The sequence below is a fragment of the Plasmodium gallinaceum genome, assembly GCF_900005855.1.
Source record: "Plasmodium gallinaceum strain 8A genome assembly, contig: PGAL8A_v1_98, whole genome shotgun sequence".
Classification (NCBI taxonomy): domain Eukaryota; phylum Apicomplexa; class Aconoidasida; order Haemosporida; family Plasmodiidae; genus Plasmodium; species Plasmodium gallinaceum.
Window position 1 is genome coordinate 1,977,642 of NW_021628265.1, and position 18,010 is coordinate 1,995,651.

The following is an 18,010-nucleotide window of genomic DNA, read 5'->3' on the forward strand; positions in this document are numbered from 1 at the left end:
TTTAAAAAAAAAAAAAAAAAAAAAAAAAAGGATAAGTTTAATATTTTTCAAAATGAAAAATCCCATAAAAAAATTTTTTTAAATAGAATTTTTTTATTGCTCTTCTTTGGATTAACTGCAAATAAAAAAAAGTAAATGATTAATATGTAAAAATATGCATTTAAGAATAATGCTTCAAGTATCACATATGTATATACGAGTAAATATAGGATGCCCTTTAAATTCTTTTATTAATTCATTTAATTTTTTTTTAAAACCTCTGTATTATAGTTATTTTTTTTTAATTATTTTATTATATGACAAGGAGCTTAAGGGATCGACTATTTATGTATTTTGTGCAAATATATATATATATATATATATATATATATATTTAGAAGTATGCATTTATATATAATAGTTGTTATATTAGCACTACATTTATTTAAAAGATTATCCATATATTTTATTTTATTTAATATAATCTTTATATAAAAAAAATTAAGATTAACTGAGAATTTTTATAATTTAATTTTTAGTTTTCATTTAAACGATGATATTTTTGAAATTCTTTTTATTTTTGTATTTATTAAAGTTTGAATAAATGATTTTAATAAAAATTATTAATATTTTTAATTATATAATTTTTTATAAAAATTTTTTATATTACTAATATTAAAAACATCACTTTTTTTTGTTTTTTAACATAATTAAATTTTTGTAATTATAAAAAATTTTTGAAGTACTAACAAGAAAAATGGCATTAAATAAAAAAAAATAAAAATGAAAAAATAGTATGGCTCTAAATAAAAAGCATTGACATGCTTACATTTTCTGAGTTTTAAATGAAAAAATACTATTAAATTATGATAAAATTAAAAGAAAATTTAATTACAATTGTATCTCTATTTACAAATATAAATACACATGTGTATTATTTTTGTATAATTTTTAGAAATGCAAATTAATATGTATTAATTATGAAAAAGGCAAAATTCTAGAAATAAATCTTACAAATCTTTTTAAAATTATTCTTTAGGGATAATATTCATTAGTAGATTCTAGTTCATTTCTTAACAAGGGTACATGTGAAAATTTAAACAAATACACAGAATTAAAAATTTAAAACTTAACACAAAAATATATATGGAAATTATTATTATAAACTGTAAGCATAAAGATATTTAAATAATGAAATGAAAAATAATTCTTTTTTTTCAAAGAACAAACATTATTATAAAAGTGATATAAATAATATATTAAGCCTTAATTCTTTGTAATAAATAAAGCAGAAATATTTTTTTATTTTGATTACTTATATAAATATATGAATAATATGAAAATTAAAATATTTTAATTTAGGCATTTTTATGCTTTATATTTCTATGTTTTTGAAAGAAGTAGGTGATAATAAAATATTGCATTATTTCATATAAAATTCTTATTTTTATTGTAAAATTAAGATATATAAATATTTAAACAGATATATTTATGGTACATTCATTTATAAATGAAAGTTTTTAAATGATAAATTCCTATTTATGCTATCTTATAATAGTAATATTGTATTGAAGGAAAAAATGAATTGAATACAAAACTTTACTCATATTAGAGCTTAAAATTATTGATTTATTTTATTTTTTTTTTTTTGTTATGATTAAAAATTTTTAATTTATAAAATAAAAAGATAATGAGGGATATTAACAATATCCTTTATTAAAATTAAAATATTATAGTATATATATATACTTATTTATTATTAATTAATTTGTAAAAATTAAAATATAAAAAAGAAAAAAAAGTTTTTTATAAAAGCACTTAAATTATTTAAAGAAAATAAAGCTATAATTTTTTTAGTAACAAAAATATTCTTGAAACATATTTTAGATAATAATAAATTTTTATGATGAAAAAAAGTACAATTCTTCTTAAAAATAGGCAGTCATTAGTGCTAACTTATATCAAAGCTTTTTGGTAATATTTTAATAAATTTATTCATGTATAGAATAACATTACAATATTTTTAAAGCATTTTAAATTAAATTAAAAGATTATGTTATTTTATGCTCTGTTTGAAAGTTTATTTGATTATTCATACATATTTATTAAAAAAAAGACAATACTACTATTATAAAAGAAACTTAAAAAAATTAAATTGAAAAAATTTATAAATTTTAAAAAATATATAAATGCAAGGAATATAAAAAAAAATTATAAATAATTTTAATTAAATTAATATTAAAATAAAAAAAAAAAGAATAGTATAAATGTACATGAGATTAATAAGAAAACAAATATAATGTTTATAAGATACTATCTACATATATATACGTGTTTCTAAAAAGATAAATATATGATTTGTTTACAAAAAAAAAAAAAAAAAAAAAAAAAAAAATTACATATTCATAATTTAATAAAAGAAAAAATTTTTATTATAAAAAAATATTGAATTTTAATTTATAGTTTGATACGAACATTTTAAGGTATATTAAAATAGTTAAAAATTGGATAGCTTAATGCCTCTTCTATGGAAGGTCTGAACTCATAATCAAAATTAAGTAAATATTGTATATAATTTAAAGTTATATCTGAAATTTTTTGGTTAATTTTGGGATAAGTTAAGCCTTTTTTCATTTTATTAACTAACAATTCTTTTGAACATTTTTCAAGGTAATTAAATTGAAAAGCTCTTTCACAAAAAAGCATTTCATAAAGAATACACCCAAGTGACCATATGTCAATTTTATCTGTAATAAGCAAATTTTTTTTATTTTTTAAACATTCGGGAGGTTGATAATATAAAGTTCCACCTCCATTATAATATTGACAAGTATCAGGTAGAATTAGTTTAGCTAAACCAAAATCTGAAATTTTTATTATACCATCTTTTATTAATAGATTTGCTGGCTTTAAATCACAATGATGGACTTTTCCTGTAGGTAAATTTTTCATATATAATAAACCAAGTAATATTTGCTTAATCCAACTTAAGGCTAAAATTTCATTTATCGGACCATGATATTTAATATATTTATCTAAATCAATATCACATAGTTCCATGCCAACTAGTAAATTTGTTGCTGAACCAAAAACAAAAAAAAATTCTAATTTTACAATAAAAATATGCCTATGACAATGTATGTGAATATTTATTTCGTTTTCCGCTCTTTGTATTATTTTATTTTTGATTTCATTTGACATACTGGGCTCAATTTTATGAATTTTTGCAGCATACATTTCTAAATTTATTGAATCAAAAACTTCCCATACTTCGGCAAAACCTCCCCTACCTATTAAATTCATCATACGTATATTTATTTTTAATGGATTGTAAAAAGAAAATTCTGAATTTTCTTGGAAATTAAAGTGATCTAAACGCTTCTCAAGTATTGCTCTTTTTTTGTCTAAGTTTAATTTCATACTAAATAGTTCTGTATTTAAAAACTGTATATTTTTTTTCAAATACTTTTTTAAATTTATATCAACTTCACTTTTTGTTAATAATGATAAGAGAGATAAAAAAAATTTTAATGTGTGTTCAGTTGCACGACAATTAGAAAAGTGTGTGCCATCCCTAAATGTGTCTCTACTTGGAGGTAGAATAGATCTTTTATGATTTTTTTTTTTTAACATTGTTAACCATGATAATTCAGCTTCTTCTTCATTTTCATTTAAAATTAAATTATAATTTTTTACTGATTTAGAAAAAAAGCTATAAGGATATTGTTCAAATACTTTGTAAAATATTTCATTATTTATTTTTTCTTGTTTTTCATTAATAAAAACTAAATTTTTTTTTTCACATATAGATCTAATTATATCACTTTCTTGTTCACTTTCATTGTCACTTAAGAATTCTTCTACTTCATATCTATGTTTTTCTTTATCACTGGTCTGTTTTTTACTTTCACAATTATTAGATTTTTTGAAAGTATATTTTTTTCCGTATTTATTTACGTAATTTTTTGTAACATTTTTCACCACTTTTTTGCAGTTCTCGTTCTCATTTAATTTATATATTTCATTACTATTTGTTGAGACTGAATTTAATTTATTTTTAAATTCCATTAACTTGCAATGAATTTTCTTTTTATAGTATTTGTTTTCTTGCTTATTATATTTAACACATTTATTTTCTTTTTCATCGTTTTTAACTTCATAATTTATCTTTTCAATTTTACATTTATTATATTCATTATATTTTTTATTGTCTTTAGAAGATTCTTCTTTTTCATTTAGATTGATTTTATTTTTTTCACCCTGTTGACTTTCGTTATCAAATTTTTTGTTTTTTACATATATATATTGTAAAGAATTTTTTATAATATATGAATTATTAGGATTTTCGTCGTTAATGGAATTTAGATATATGTTTTTTTTACTTTTATCAATGGTATTATATCCTTCATTGTTCCCTAAAATATATTTACATTTATCAGATGAAATTTTGTTTCTTTCACTTATTTGATTATTCCTTGAAAAAGAAATATCAGGTTTTAATTTTTCGCTAATTTTCTTTTTATAGTTAAAATTTCTTATATCATGATAAGCATGTCTATCAAGATTTCTTTTATTTAAAATAGAATAAAAATTTATTGGTTCTTTAGAAAAATTTTCTAATAGTTTTCCATATTCTGTAGTATCTAAATTATTTTCATCTGTTTGTTCAATTTTATAAAAATATCCATATTTTGACTGCTCATGATTCAGCAATAATCTGTTAACTGATCTTTCTAACTGTTTTTCTTTTAATATAGACTCTAAAATTAAGCCTTTTAAAGAATTAATTTTTTCTTCTATTTCATCACAATCTTTTTTATTTTTTTCCAAATAATTTAAATCATTTTGAAATAAGTTATAAAATTCTTGATTTTTTTGTTGTTCTTCTTTTTTCTTGAATATTTGTATTAAATTTTTAAAGTCTATAACAGATAAATTTTTATTATAAAAATATGTGCTAACCATATCTAAATAAAATTTCTTTACACTTTCTTCTTTTATATTTTCTATTGATTTCAAAAATTTTTTCAAAATACTATTTATTAAATCTTCTAGATTGACTTTATTAGATAATTCTTGATGTAATCTTTTTATTATTAAGCTATTTTGTATTTTAGACATTAATTCTACTATAATTAAATGGTTTCTCTGCTTTCTTATTTTTTCTATTCTAAAATTTGGAATTATCATTTTTTTAAATCTTTTTATAAATTCAATTTTATCTCTAGATGACTTAAAAGTTTTTTTCTCTATTATTTCTTTAAAAACATTATTTGGTTTTTTTAATTCTTCTAAATTCTTTTTTAATTTCTTCATTATGTCTAAATTTTTGTAATAACTTTTTAAATCAAAAATAATATAACACTTAACATTATTTATGTATATTTCATATTCATTAATTAAATCATAAAAAAATTGCATACTTTTATTATTTAAAATATTATGATTTAAACTATTTTCATCTTCTTCTCTTACATCTTTTGAACTTGTGTTCTGATTATATTTTTTCTTCATATTATTACTAAAATTATTTTTGTTTTTTTTGCTGTTATTGCACTCTGAACTGTTATATGTATTAAAACTTTTTCTTTTTCTTCTTTCTTTCTTATATTCAAGTTTTACTGTATTATTATCATCTATATGACTTTTATCATTTATTTTATCATTGTATTTTTCTTCGCAATTATCATTTACCTCATTATTATAGTTAACCTCATTTTTACAATTAATTTTGTTATTACAACTTTCCTCATCTTTAATGTTAATCTCTACTTCAGAATTATTTTTCTCTTTTGATACAAAATCTGTTTTCAATTTTTTTGAGGTATCTACAGAATTTCTTTTTATAAAATAATGTTCAATATGATGTTCATTTTTTTTATCATTCTTCTCTGTTTTCTTGTTAAATTTAATTATGTTTTTAAAATTATCATTTTTCAATCTAATGAAGCATGGATTATATAAACTATTAATTTTAATCTCCGTTTTTTTCAGAAAATATTTATTATTCTTTTCGTCAAAATTATAAAGTTTAAATTCGAAGCCTATTCCTGGTATAATTAATAATTTATTAAGAGTGTCAATAAAAATTAAGGGATTTGTTCTTAAATAATCAGTATAATTTTCGTTTTTATATTTTTCTCGAAATTTAATTTTTTGCTTTAATAAAAATACAAATGTGTTTTGTTTAATATTTGAAGTACTGTAATCATTGTTATCATCATATGAATATAATAAGCTTAATTTTTTAAATTTATCCACATTTTTATAAATAATTCCGTTAATATAATGTAATAAATCAGTTACTTCAGGATAATTTATCTTTAATTCATACTTGAAAATTTGATCAATTTTTGGCATTTCATTTTCCCTTATCAAAATACTTTTAACTTTTTTTATTCTTTGTTTTAAAAATGTTTTAGATACATTAACTTCATTATCATCCATCATTATACTTGTTAATTATATTTATATTTTTAACACAAAATAAAAACAGCAAAAATACAATTCCATTCAAAGTAATAAAGTAATTTTTTTAAAGATAAAAAAAAAAAAATTTATAAATTACTTATTAAAAATTTTCTTTTTCATAAATTTAGTACTTTTTAAAAATGAAATTAATATTTTAAACTTTTAAAGGTAAAATTCATGCATTAATACAGCTCAGTACAATACATGAAAGCATATATCTTGTGTAATCATAATAAAAAAATAAAACAAAATAATAAAATTTATATGAATATGTAGGTAAAAGTTTAATTATTTATAAATATTTTTAAAAATAAAGTTAGTAATAAAAAATTTTATCTTTTATGAGATGAAAAAAAAATTATAATAAAAATATTTTTTTGAATAAATGTGTAAGACTAAAATTTAAAAATTTTAAAAGCAAATTTTTTTTTAATATATGTATGATAACCATTAGGCTTTAAATTTTTTATCCTTCCTGTTTATATTATAATATAAACAGTTTACATCTAATATTGAAATTTATTTTTAAATATATATATTTGCTGAGATAAACATTTTATATAAATGAATACATTTTACAATTTTTTTGTGAGTTCCTTTAATTTTTTAGTTGTTTCATTCTTAAAAAAAAAAAAATTATTTTATTTTATACTCTAAAACTATATGTTAAGGTATATTTTTTTTTTTTTTAATATTTTAGTTATTTTTTTGTATTATTATTTTAATTCCATATAGACAGAAAAGTTTCATGTAAATTTCCTTTTTTTTTCTTTTTATATAATTCCTTTTTTCTTTCACATGTATTATGATAATTTACTAAGTTGTTAAATTATATAATCATTTGGTTTATTTCTATTTAAAACATGTTGAAAAACATCATAATATTATAAACAATTAAAGAAATTTTATTAATTTCAATTTTTTTTAATTTTTTAAAAATAGCATTTAGAATAAAATTATTGTATTAATTTACATATGTGAATACCTTTAACAAAAATAAAGCTAAACTTATTATAATTAATATCAATTAATTTTAAATAAAATATATTTTAATATAAAATAATATTTTATTTTATAAAACAAACAATAAAGTAAATTTTTTATATACAGAAGTATTAATACTTTTTCTTACAGTATATAATTTGTTTTAAGAAATAAAAAATACCCATTTATTATCTCATCTAAAGAACTATGATATGAAGTTAAAAAAAAAAAAAAAAAAAGAGTATGAAACCAATTATTTGGTATAGACTGGATAAATAGGAGAAACTATTGAATATAATAAATAATATATAAGTTTAATTAATTTAGTGTATAAATGGAGAAAATATTATTAGGATCTAAGTTTTATTAGAAAGTAAAAAGCTATTTTAAAGTATATAACTTAAAATTTGTTTAAATTATTATAAATCTGAAACAGGAAAATTAACTTTTATAAATTATGATGGAAATAATAAAATATTTACAGAAAAGAATTGATTTTAAAAGATAACAATTAAATTTCCTAAGGATTATAATAGTTAATATAAAAATTATTAAACGAAATCATCATTATTTTTAAAAAGTTAAACCATGTTTGAAGAAATATGTAACTCTTAAGAATAATTATTAATTTGAGATTTTTTTTTTAAATAAGTATTCCAGAAAAAAATTAAGTATATAAAAAGAAAATATTATATGCTATTTTTTTTATATATAATTTTCTTCTATATGTCTTCTACATTTCTTTATATTATTATATTCTTTTAAATTTGTTTTCTATTTATTTAAATTATATTTATATAATATTTTCTACATATTCATAATATATTACATATGAAAGTTAAACTTGCTAAATATTTGTAAATATTACTACAATTTTTTAAAATATAAAAAACAATACATATTGATATTATTTCTTTAACTCAATAAAATTCTATATATTTTATATAAATAATGAATTACAATTCCTACAAAAGTATTAATTCGTTAAAAATTTTGAAATTTTAAAACATAGTAACTTAAAAAAAAAAAAGTATATTATGTTTAAAAATTTCTCTAAATAAATACTTACATAAGTATTATTTTACATTTAATATTACTTACATTTTTGTTACTAAGATTAATGAAATTTATAATATGTTCCTTTGATGTAACTAGGAATAATTTCATTTATAAAATTTTTTTTATTTTAATTTTTTTCAGTTTTTAGATAAAATGTATTCAAAAAATTAGATTCATTTATGCTAACTACTTTTATTTATTTGAATTAAACATATTTAATATTATTTTTTCATAAGTCTTTTTTTAAGGTTACTATTTCTCTAAATTATATATTTTATTTTGTCATTTATATATAAAGATTTATTTCCTTTCTAATTGAGAATTATTATTAATCCTTAATATGATATGAACATTACTAATTTTTTAAAAGATAAATTTTTAATTATATCTCATCTATAATTATCAGTATGTTTTCTTTTAGAATTCTCTTATAGATAGTAGAAAGAAATTTTTTAAGTTAACAAAAATTTTACATTTACTATAGAATTAATTACTTAAATCTTAGCAAGATTATTTAAAAAATCATAGAACTTTTAAATTGCTATAAAATTCATTAAATAATTTTAAAATATTTTAATTATTAATCATATTAGAATTTAATAACAACTTTGTTAATTGTTTTATTTAACAATTATGTTTGAAATATTCTGCAAAAAAATTTTGAAAATTTGTTAAAAAAAATTATGAAACTTTATTAATTATAGATATTTATTGTTAGAGAAACTGAATAAATCATAAGAAAACAAAATAAATGTTTTTATGAAGAGATAGTATGACGAAAATTGTCTAAAATTTATTATTTATATTAGAAAAAAAAAATAATTTTATATTTTTTTTGAAAAAGTTATTTACAAATAAAAGTGTATTTTCTTTTAAAAATATTTCAATGAGAAATATCCAATAATTTAAGATTATAGATATCGAACTTTTTTTTTTATTCAATTCATTTAACTAAGTTAAAATTCACATACTTTAAAAAAAAAAATACTACTATGCACAAGTTTAAAACGATCATTAATGAACATTTTACCATAAAAATCATTAAGAATAGAACATATAATGAAAGAATACAAGTACTATAGAACTTACTGTTATATATAAAAATATAAAAAGTTATTAATAAAAAAAAAAAAAAAAAAAAGAAAAAATACATTCTAAGGGAATATTCTCATTTAGAATATTTTACAGTATTTGTATAATAATATTATAGAATGTAATTGACAGTAAATAGGTTTAAATAATCCACAAATTTTCTAAAAACATTACATGAAGAATTAAGAGTTTTCCCGTCTAATTAATTTTAAAATGAACATTAGTTGTTCAAATGATGTATTAAAAAATATTAAAAATATTTTTCATATGTAAATTTTTTTTTGGTTTTATTAAATTATTGTGTTTAATTTGTATAATTTTTTTTTTATAAAATTAATGAAAGAAAAGGAAATAAAATAAATATTTAAACATGAAAAAGATGTCTTTTGTTTAATGGAATATACTCCAGAAAATTTATTTTTTTTTTACATATAATTTACGAAATTTTTCATTTGCTATTTTTTTAAAAAAAGATGTTTATTACATTTTTTTTAGACATAATAAATAGAATATATTATTAATTTTTTTTAAATGTTTAATTGAATTATGTAAAGTATATTCAAATATTATATATACCTGTAAAACATTTAAGGAAAATAACTTGGTTGCCTAGCTAAAAATGTTGTCTTAGAATATGTACATTAAAAAAAAAAAAAATTTTTTTTTTTTTTTTTGGGGCTATATATATTTTTTTTTTTTAAATATGGTGGAACTATATTTATTGATTATTATTTTTTTTTTTAATTTATTTTTTATGAATTTTTATTTTATTATAGTAAATTTTTATTAAAGATCTAATAATTGATTAGTGATAAATTTTTTTTATTACTGTAGAGAAAAAAATTTGATGAAAGATAATATTATTAAGTTATATAATATTTATATTTATTAAATATTTAAGTTTTATAAAAATGAATAAGAATTGTTATTAAACAATTTAAATATCATTTGAATTTATATATTGGGGACAATAAAGATATTTAGTCAACTATTTCTATAGTATTATAAATACCATATTCAATAAGTTATTTACTTCCTATCATATGTAGCAATTATATGAAGATATATAATGATAATAACAAGTATTCTTACAATAAATAATATTAGTAGGAATTATTCTACTTTTTCTTTTTTAATTTGATTACCCAAATCATTAAAAAAGTCTTTGAACAGCTATTAAGTAAACATTTAAATTAAATTATTCACTATATAATAGTTATTACTAAAAAAAATAAATAATATTTAACTAATTTCCATTTTATAGAACTAAAAAATTAAATGAATAATTAATTATGAAGTTGCAACTCTTAAAGAAAAGAATAATTAAAAAATATAAAACTTTATTTAATTTTTGTGAATAAAAATATCTAATTTATATCTTATTGTAACATTTAACTGAATAAATATAAAGTAAAAAGTTTAACTACTACACTAGAATAGAAATAATAACTATAGAATATCTAATAATTAAAAAAATATTTAAGTTTTAAGTGAATTTTTAATATGATAAATACTTTGCAGGAAAATATTTTTTATATGAGTTAAGATCTACTGAAATAAATTTAAAGTAACTATTCTGTTATTAATATAAATTTTAAAAAAAGTTGAATAATTTTTCATTTGTATAATTAAAAAAAAATTATTCTTCATTGAACTTTTTAAATGATTTGTCTTTAATTAGAATATTTATGATTTTTCTTTACTACCATTTCTAATGAATAATAAATGTATATAATTTTTCTTTTATTTAGAAATACATAATTTACTTTTATTATGTATCCATGATTTTAGGTTACAAATGGAAACTATTTCTTATTTTCTAATTCTTTTTTTTTTATTGATTAGTATAATTCCTTTATTTTTCATTAAGAAAAGTAAAGGATTTTATGAAGTCTTTTTTTTTTAATGCATATCTTCATTATTTTAAGAATTTATTTTAGATAATGATATTTATAAATATTCTGCATATAAAATAATATGTTTTAAATTTATTAATAACACTTATTTTTAATTTTTTTATTAACATATGAAACAAAATATAAAAAGATATATTAATAAATTTTAACTATAATAAAGAAAATATATTTTTACAGTCTCTTTTTTTTTTAAATTTATTTTAAAATATATTTTTGCTTAAAATGAATATGTAATTTATTTATTTGGTATTTTCATTTATTGAAAAATTTAAAGACTTTTATTTAAATGAAAATGTTATTTTTAACAATATTATATTTTAAATGTTAAAATTTCAATAAAAAAATAAAATTTTTTTAAAAAACACAACATGTATACAAAATAATAAACTATATTTTTTTAAGATAAGTATTTTTAATTCTTTTAATTCATTTTCATAGAAATATAAAATATCAATATTAAATAATACAAAGAAAAAAAAAAAAGTAAAAATTTTATAAATAATATATAAGTATAAAAATTAATATAATGGTTTTTTATAAGAATGATATTTTACTGCAGTCAATTATAAAATATAAAATTTCATCAACTATAATGAAAATCTTTAAAGAGACAATAAAACAAAGTTCCGTATAATAATTTTTAAAAAACGATACAAATCAAAAGAAAAAATAGAGAAAATGAAATGTAATACCATACTGTATTTTTAATCTTAAAAAAGCTTTTTTAATACTAATTGAGTCAGGTTATAACTCCTTCCTATAATACTAATAAAAAGAAGGCATTATTTTTCAATACAACAGTATTTATTAGGAAATTATGTATCTTGGTTATACTGAAGAGATAAATAAGTCATGAAAAAATTATGTAAATTCATATTAAACCTTTCTTAAGTATAGAAAATATATCTATAACAATTAAATATTCAAATTGTTCAAATTAATTGATTATTACATTTGTAATTTAACAATCTTTTCTTAATGGATGAGATGACAGAACAACCTTTTTTAAAATTATTTTTTATTATATAATTGTATATTCTTTAAATGTTTTGTAAAGAACCTCAGCATGGTATAAAAAAAAAAGTATTTACTTTATAATTTAATTAAATATAGACAATTTTTTAGATAATATATATGTCACAAACTATATTAAGTATCTTTAACGAGTTAAATATAATATTTATAAAGAACGATAAAATAAAAATTATTGTTTTTATTTATAATAGCAATGATTTCATGTATCTATATACATTTAATGAAATTACAAAATTGTTAAGAATAGTAATGTAAATGGAAATAAATAGGATTATATATATACCTGGTAAATAGAGAATACGATTGATTTTTTTGAATTTTTAATATGATCAAAAAATATTATAAAGAGCAGTTTGGTGGTTTGTGGAAAATATTCAAAAATATAATTATAAAGAATCACATAACACAAAATATGTATGTTAAGATATACCTACCAAGATTTACACCTTAAGATATATAAATTAATATGTGTACTAAAAAGTGTATGAAAAAGAATAAGGAACTTTTTTATTTTTTGGATTGTGAATTAAGAAAAAAATAGTGTATTCTAATTATTTAAAAATTTTATAGAAGTATTTAATTTTTTGTGAAGATGTAGTAGTTTTTATAGGCTTTATTAGGGTGATTATAAAAAATTTAACACATTATTTAATTTTTGTACATTAGCATAGCGTTAATTGGAGGCCTTAAGTTCAATATAAATTAAATTGTTTATTTTAAAATATATAGTTTATATATTTAAAGCATACTTAATTATCGATATTAAGCAATATTATAATAAATACATAATAAGTAGAAGTTTCTTGGAATGCTTTATATTAATTTGTTTACTTAAAATAATATGAAAATGTATGAATGTCCATTTAACGAGTCAATATAATAACACTATTTACAAATTATTAAGAAATAATTAAAAAATGAATAGAGTTGTACATTTTAATACAATAATATAAATTATTTACAAATGGATAAATTAATAAGAGATGAATAATATTTAAAATATAATTCATATCATGATTTCCTAGTTGAAAGAATATTTATTATCTTGTATAAGATTATATATAGTAATGATAATAATAGATCTTAGAAACTCCATAAATAATAATATATAATGAAAATATATAAGGATTATCTATCAAAGAAAGGAAGCTTCATGATAAAAATTCATTTAATCTTTCATCTTTGATTGAATATTTTTTATTATTTTTTATTTTTTTATATTATTTTTTATCTATTTGGTTTTCATAAGGATTTATTTTGATATAATTTATTTTAATTAAATTAATTGGATCACATATATTTTAATTTCTAATTGTAAACGCTTATAATAACTAATACATGTAAGCTAAATTAATACCTAAAATAGGATTTAATTATGTTGATAGGAAATTATTTTAATAAAAAAAGGAAAAAAAACGTCAATATATTTTTATTCTCTCATAAAGAATAACTTAAAAATCAAAAACAAATTAGTAGATCTGCTTAAGGAACAGTTCTAGTTGTTTCAAATAAAAACTGTTTTTAATCAGTTTTACATAAATAATATTTTTAACACAGAGTTTCATAAAATTTCCTAAAAAAAATTTATATAATAGAAATGAACTAAATTTTTCTTTAACCTACTTAAACTAAAATTTATTAATTCAGTTATTTTAATTAATTTGTATGTATTAGGATTTTTAAATAAGTGAAGCAAACAGTGTTATAGACCTATTTACATTTATAATAAGAAGAAATTGAATGCAATTAAAAATTTAGTTGTACAAGTAAAATATTTGAGGAAAATACATACATTAATGCATATTTACTAAGATGCGTAAATATGATATATGCGTTAATATAAATACTAAAAGGAAAAGGGAATTATATATTTTTCAGGATTAATAACACAAATATGAAGAATAAATAACATGATGATATTAAATGATGAATTAATAATAAATTATGTTAGTAAAAATTTATTTCAATGTAAAATAAATTTTTGTTTAAAAATACTATAATTTATAAGGAATTAATTAATATTTGTAATAATTAGCATCTTAATAAATAAAATATATAGAAATATCTCAACTCACTGTTAATTTAACTTATTAAAATGCTATAAAAGTATTTGAACATTCATTAATAAATCATCAAATAATTGTAATTAAAAAAAGTATAATTTATAAATTATACACATTTTATAATTTATACAATTTTGCTTTTTTTATTATTATTTTTTATTTACTTTTTGTTATTCAAATATTTTTTTTGGATTGAACATTGGAATTGTTAATATTTCATAATTACCTGAATAAATTAAGTGTTTTTATATAGTTCAAACCAAACTTTTTTTATATACTATAAAGTATGTAAGAATCTATACAATGGATTGGAAGGTTTTACTTTTTTTTTTTTTTTTTCCCTAAACTGATTTAGATATTTAAAAATAACAGTTCATGAAATTTTGAATATATTTATAGACTTAATGTTCATTATTATAGCAATGTTTATTTTATCCTTATAATTTGTTTTTTTATTATCCATTTATTTATGTTCAGATGCTTTTAAAAATAAATTTTATCTTAATCTTAGTTTGATCATAAAATATTTTATTGAAATCGAAAAAAAAATACCTTAAAATTAACTTTATTATTTTATATATAGTTGCTTTTTCTTATTTCTCTATTTTATTAAATAAAAAAAATAAAATAATTAATTATCTTAATAATCCTTTCAACGTAATCTATATTGATAAATTATAAAAAATGTTTTTAGTTGATAGGAATCCTTTTTAATATATAAGTGTTAAAATGTTTTAACTAATGAAAAAAGTTGAACATCATTTTTTATATTATTTTTAACATTAAAAACAAATTATATACAATTTTTTATTAATCTATAATTAAAAAAAGAAAAAATTTTTTAATTTCTTCTTTTCTTTAATTGTAAATTGTAATAAATTTATAGGATAATGTAATTTCCTATTGTATATTTTTTGGATTATGGGAGTTTTTTTTTTACATAAAAGTATCAATACTGGTTTTTTACTATTTTTTATTTTACAAGAATTTATACATTTAATTTTTTTGCTCTATACGTACTATTTTTATCTGTGCTTATATTTTTTTATGTATAATTGATATCTATTTAAGCTTTTAATAATTACACATTTTATAAAGAAGGATTTATATTTAAAATTTTTATTTTTAACAATCTTAATACAATAAGTTTATCACTTATTTTTTTTCTTGATCTTCTTTTTTATATGAAACAGTACTATTTTATAACTTATATAATATTTTTACTATATATTAGTATCAATAGGTTTATATGTTCTCACTCATTCTAATACATTTATTTTAAAAGTTACAGTAAAAATAAGCTGTTTCAAATGCATTTAGTTATATATCTTAGTATTCCTTTTTGAATCTTAAAAAATAAGGAAAATGTTAATAACCTTTTTGTTAATAATCATATTATTTTAAGAATTCTAATAGAATCTAGGTAATGAGTATTTCTTCATAACATTTGTTAACATTGGAGGTGAAATATAATAGGTCAATTCACCTATTAAAGGCTACCTTATTTCCATTGTATAGACATTATAGGATATAACGTAAAAATATCAAATAAATTTTATTTAAATGACATTTGATTCTTATTATGTTATAAAATTTTTGTTTGTGTTAATTTTAAAAATTATAAATTATGTAGAATATTCTATGATTTATTGGTGGTTTATTAATTTAATGATAAAGGACTGTTGAAGAGAAATGAAAAAAAATGTTAGTAAATAGTATATTGAATAGTTCATAACATTATTAATAGTAAAATTACTTGTTATTAGCAGTATGTAAAATTTTTATAATTAAAATACATAACATTGAATAAATATAACCCTTCAAATAACTTCACAAAACACAAATAAATCTATTAAAACAATATATTACTTATTTTGAATACTTTAATTGCTTATAAAACATTGAATTATTTAAGAAAAGATATAATTCTTTTTATTAATTCTTAAAAATATAACTTATCAAAAATTATATGTGATATATTAACTTATAAAAATGAGCATTTTTCCATGAAAAAAATTTAAAATTTTTTTCAAAATTTCACTTTTTCTACTGAAAAATATAAATTTAATAAAATTATTTTTTTTTCTTATAAAAACAGCTACTTATCATTGTTGCTTTTTAACTAAATATTTAATATAATATATTAAACAAGAGTATATTTATCTAACTTTTCATTTTATTTATATTTTACTATTATTTTATAAAAGGTTAATATTATAATTTATTAACTAATTCGTTTTAACTTCCACCTAAAAATTCATCTGTGTTTTATTCACACTTTTATTATCTCCACTATATTCAGGAAATCTACTAATATGAAGAAAATACATTAGATTATTTCTGTATTTTTATAGATACATAATATTTTATTTCAATAAATATCCGAAATATTATTTCTACAAAGTAAATGTAAAAAATATTAATAAAGTATGACATTGGAATTTTTATATTAGCCCAATGATCTATTAATTGTTTATCTAAATATTTTTATTGTATTTTAAACAGTCAATTTAATATATAATATATAAAGAAAACTCTATTAATTTTAATAAAGTTAATGTGGATCATATATGCCTTTTATCTGATTATCTATATATTATATAATAAAATAATTCATTTTATAACTTATTTTTTAGTGACATTTCTTGATCGTTTTTGTTAAAAACTATCTATTAGAAAAAAATAATTCACACCCTCAAAATCATAAATAAAATTAAATTTTTTTTTTAAAGAAAAAAATACAGCACAGAAAAATAAATTAAAAAAAATAATATATTTTTTAGAAATATCACATAGAATTTTTTTATATAATTTTTCTTATTATTATTATTTATATCTTTAGACACATATCTTTTCTTAAGTATTTTCATAGTTGTCCCTAGATACCAAATCTTACTATATATATTTACATGAACATCTTTATATTTACATCTCTCAAATACTTTACATGAAATAGGAACTCTCACTCTTAATATTTTTTCTTTATTTTATTAAAATTAAGAGGTCAATGATATCTTCGACAATATGGATATTTATTATAAGATAATATCATTTAATTGAGAAAATCATTATAATTTATTTATTTAAAAATCCAAAAATATGAGATGTTTTGTACTTCTATATGCCTGAATTCTAAATTAAATATAAATAATTTCAATTAAAATAACTGCAATATACTATTATTAATGAAATATGTCCCAAAAATATGTATATGATAAGTTTTAATAAATGCTTAACTTCATTTAACGATTGAATTGTTTAGAAGAAACAGTCATTATAAATAATATTTTATGCATTGTATACAACTAATATTAAACAACAAAAAGTTTATTCATTGTGGAATACATACATTTAATAAAAGCAATGTCACCATAACTTTTATATTAATATATTTGCTTTATAATGACACGA

At 16.9% G+C, this 18,010-nt stretch overlaps 1 protein-coding gene across 1 annotated transcript; it reads right to left on the reverse strand.

Moving 5' to 3' along the window:
* Positions 1-2,457: 2,457 nt before the first annotated feature.
* On the reverse strand, positions 2,458-6,429 carry PGAL8A_00375400 (serine/threonine protein kinase, putative; the record flags this gene model as incomplete). Its single annotated transcript, XM_028672819.1, has 1 exon — positions 2,458-6,429. The coding sequence occupies one exon, from the start codon at positions 6,427-6,429 to the stop codon at positions 2,458-2,460; it is 3,972 nt and encodes a 1,323-aa protein (XP_028529334.1).
* Between the last annotated feature and the right edge of the window lie 11,581 nt (positions 6,430-18,010).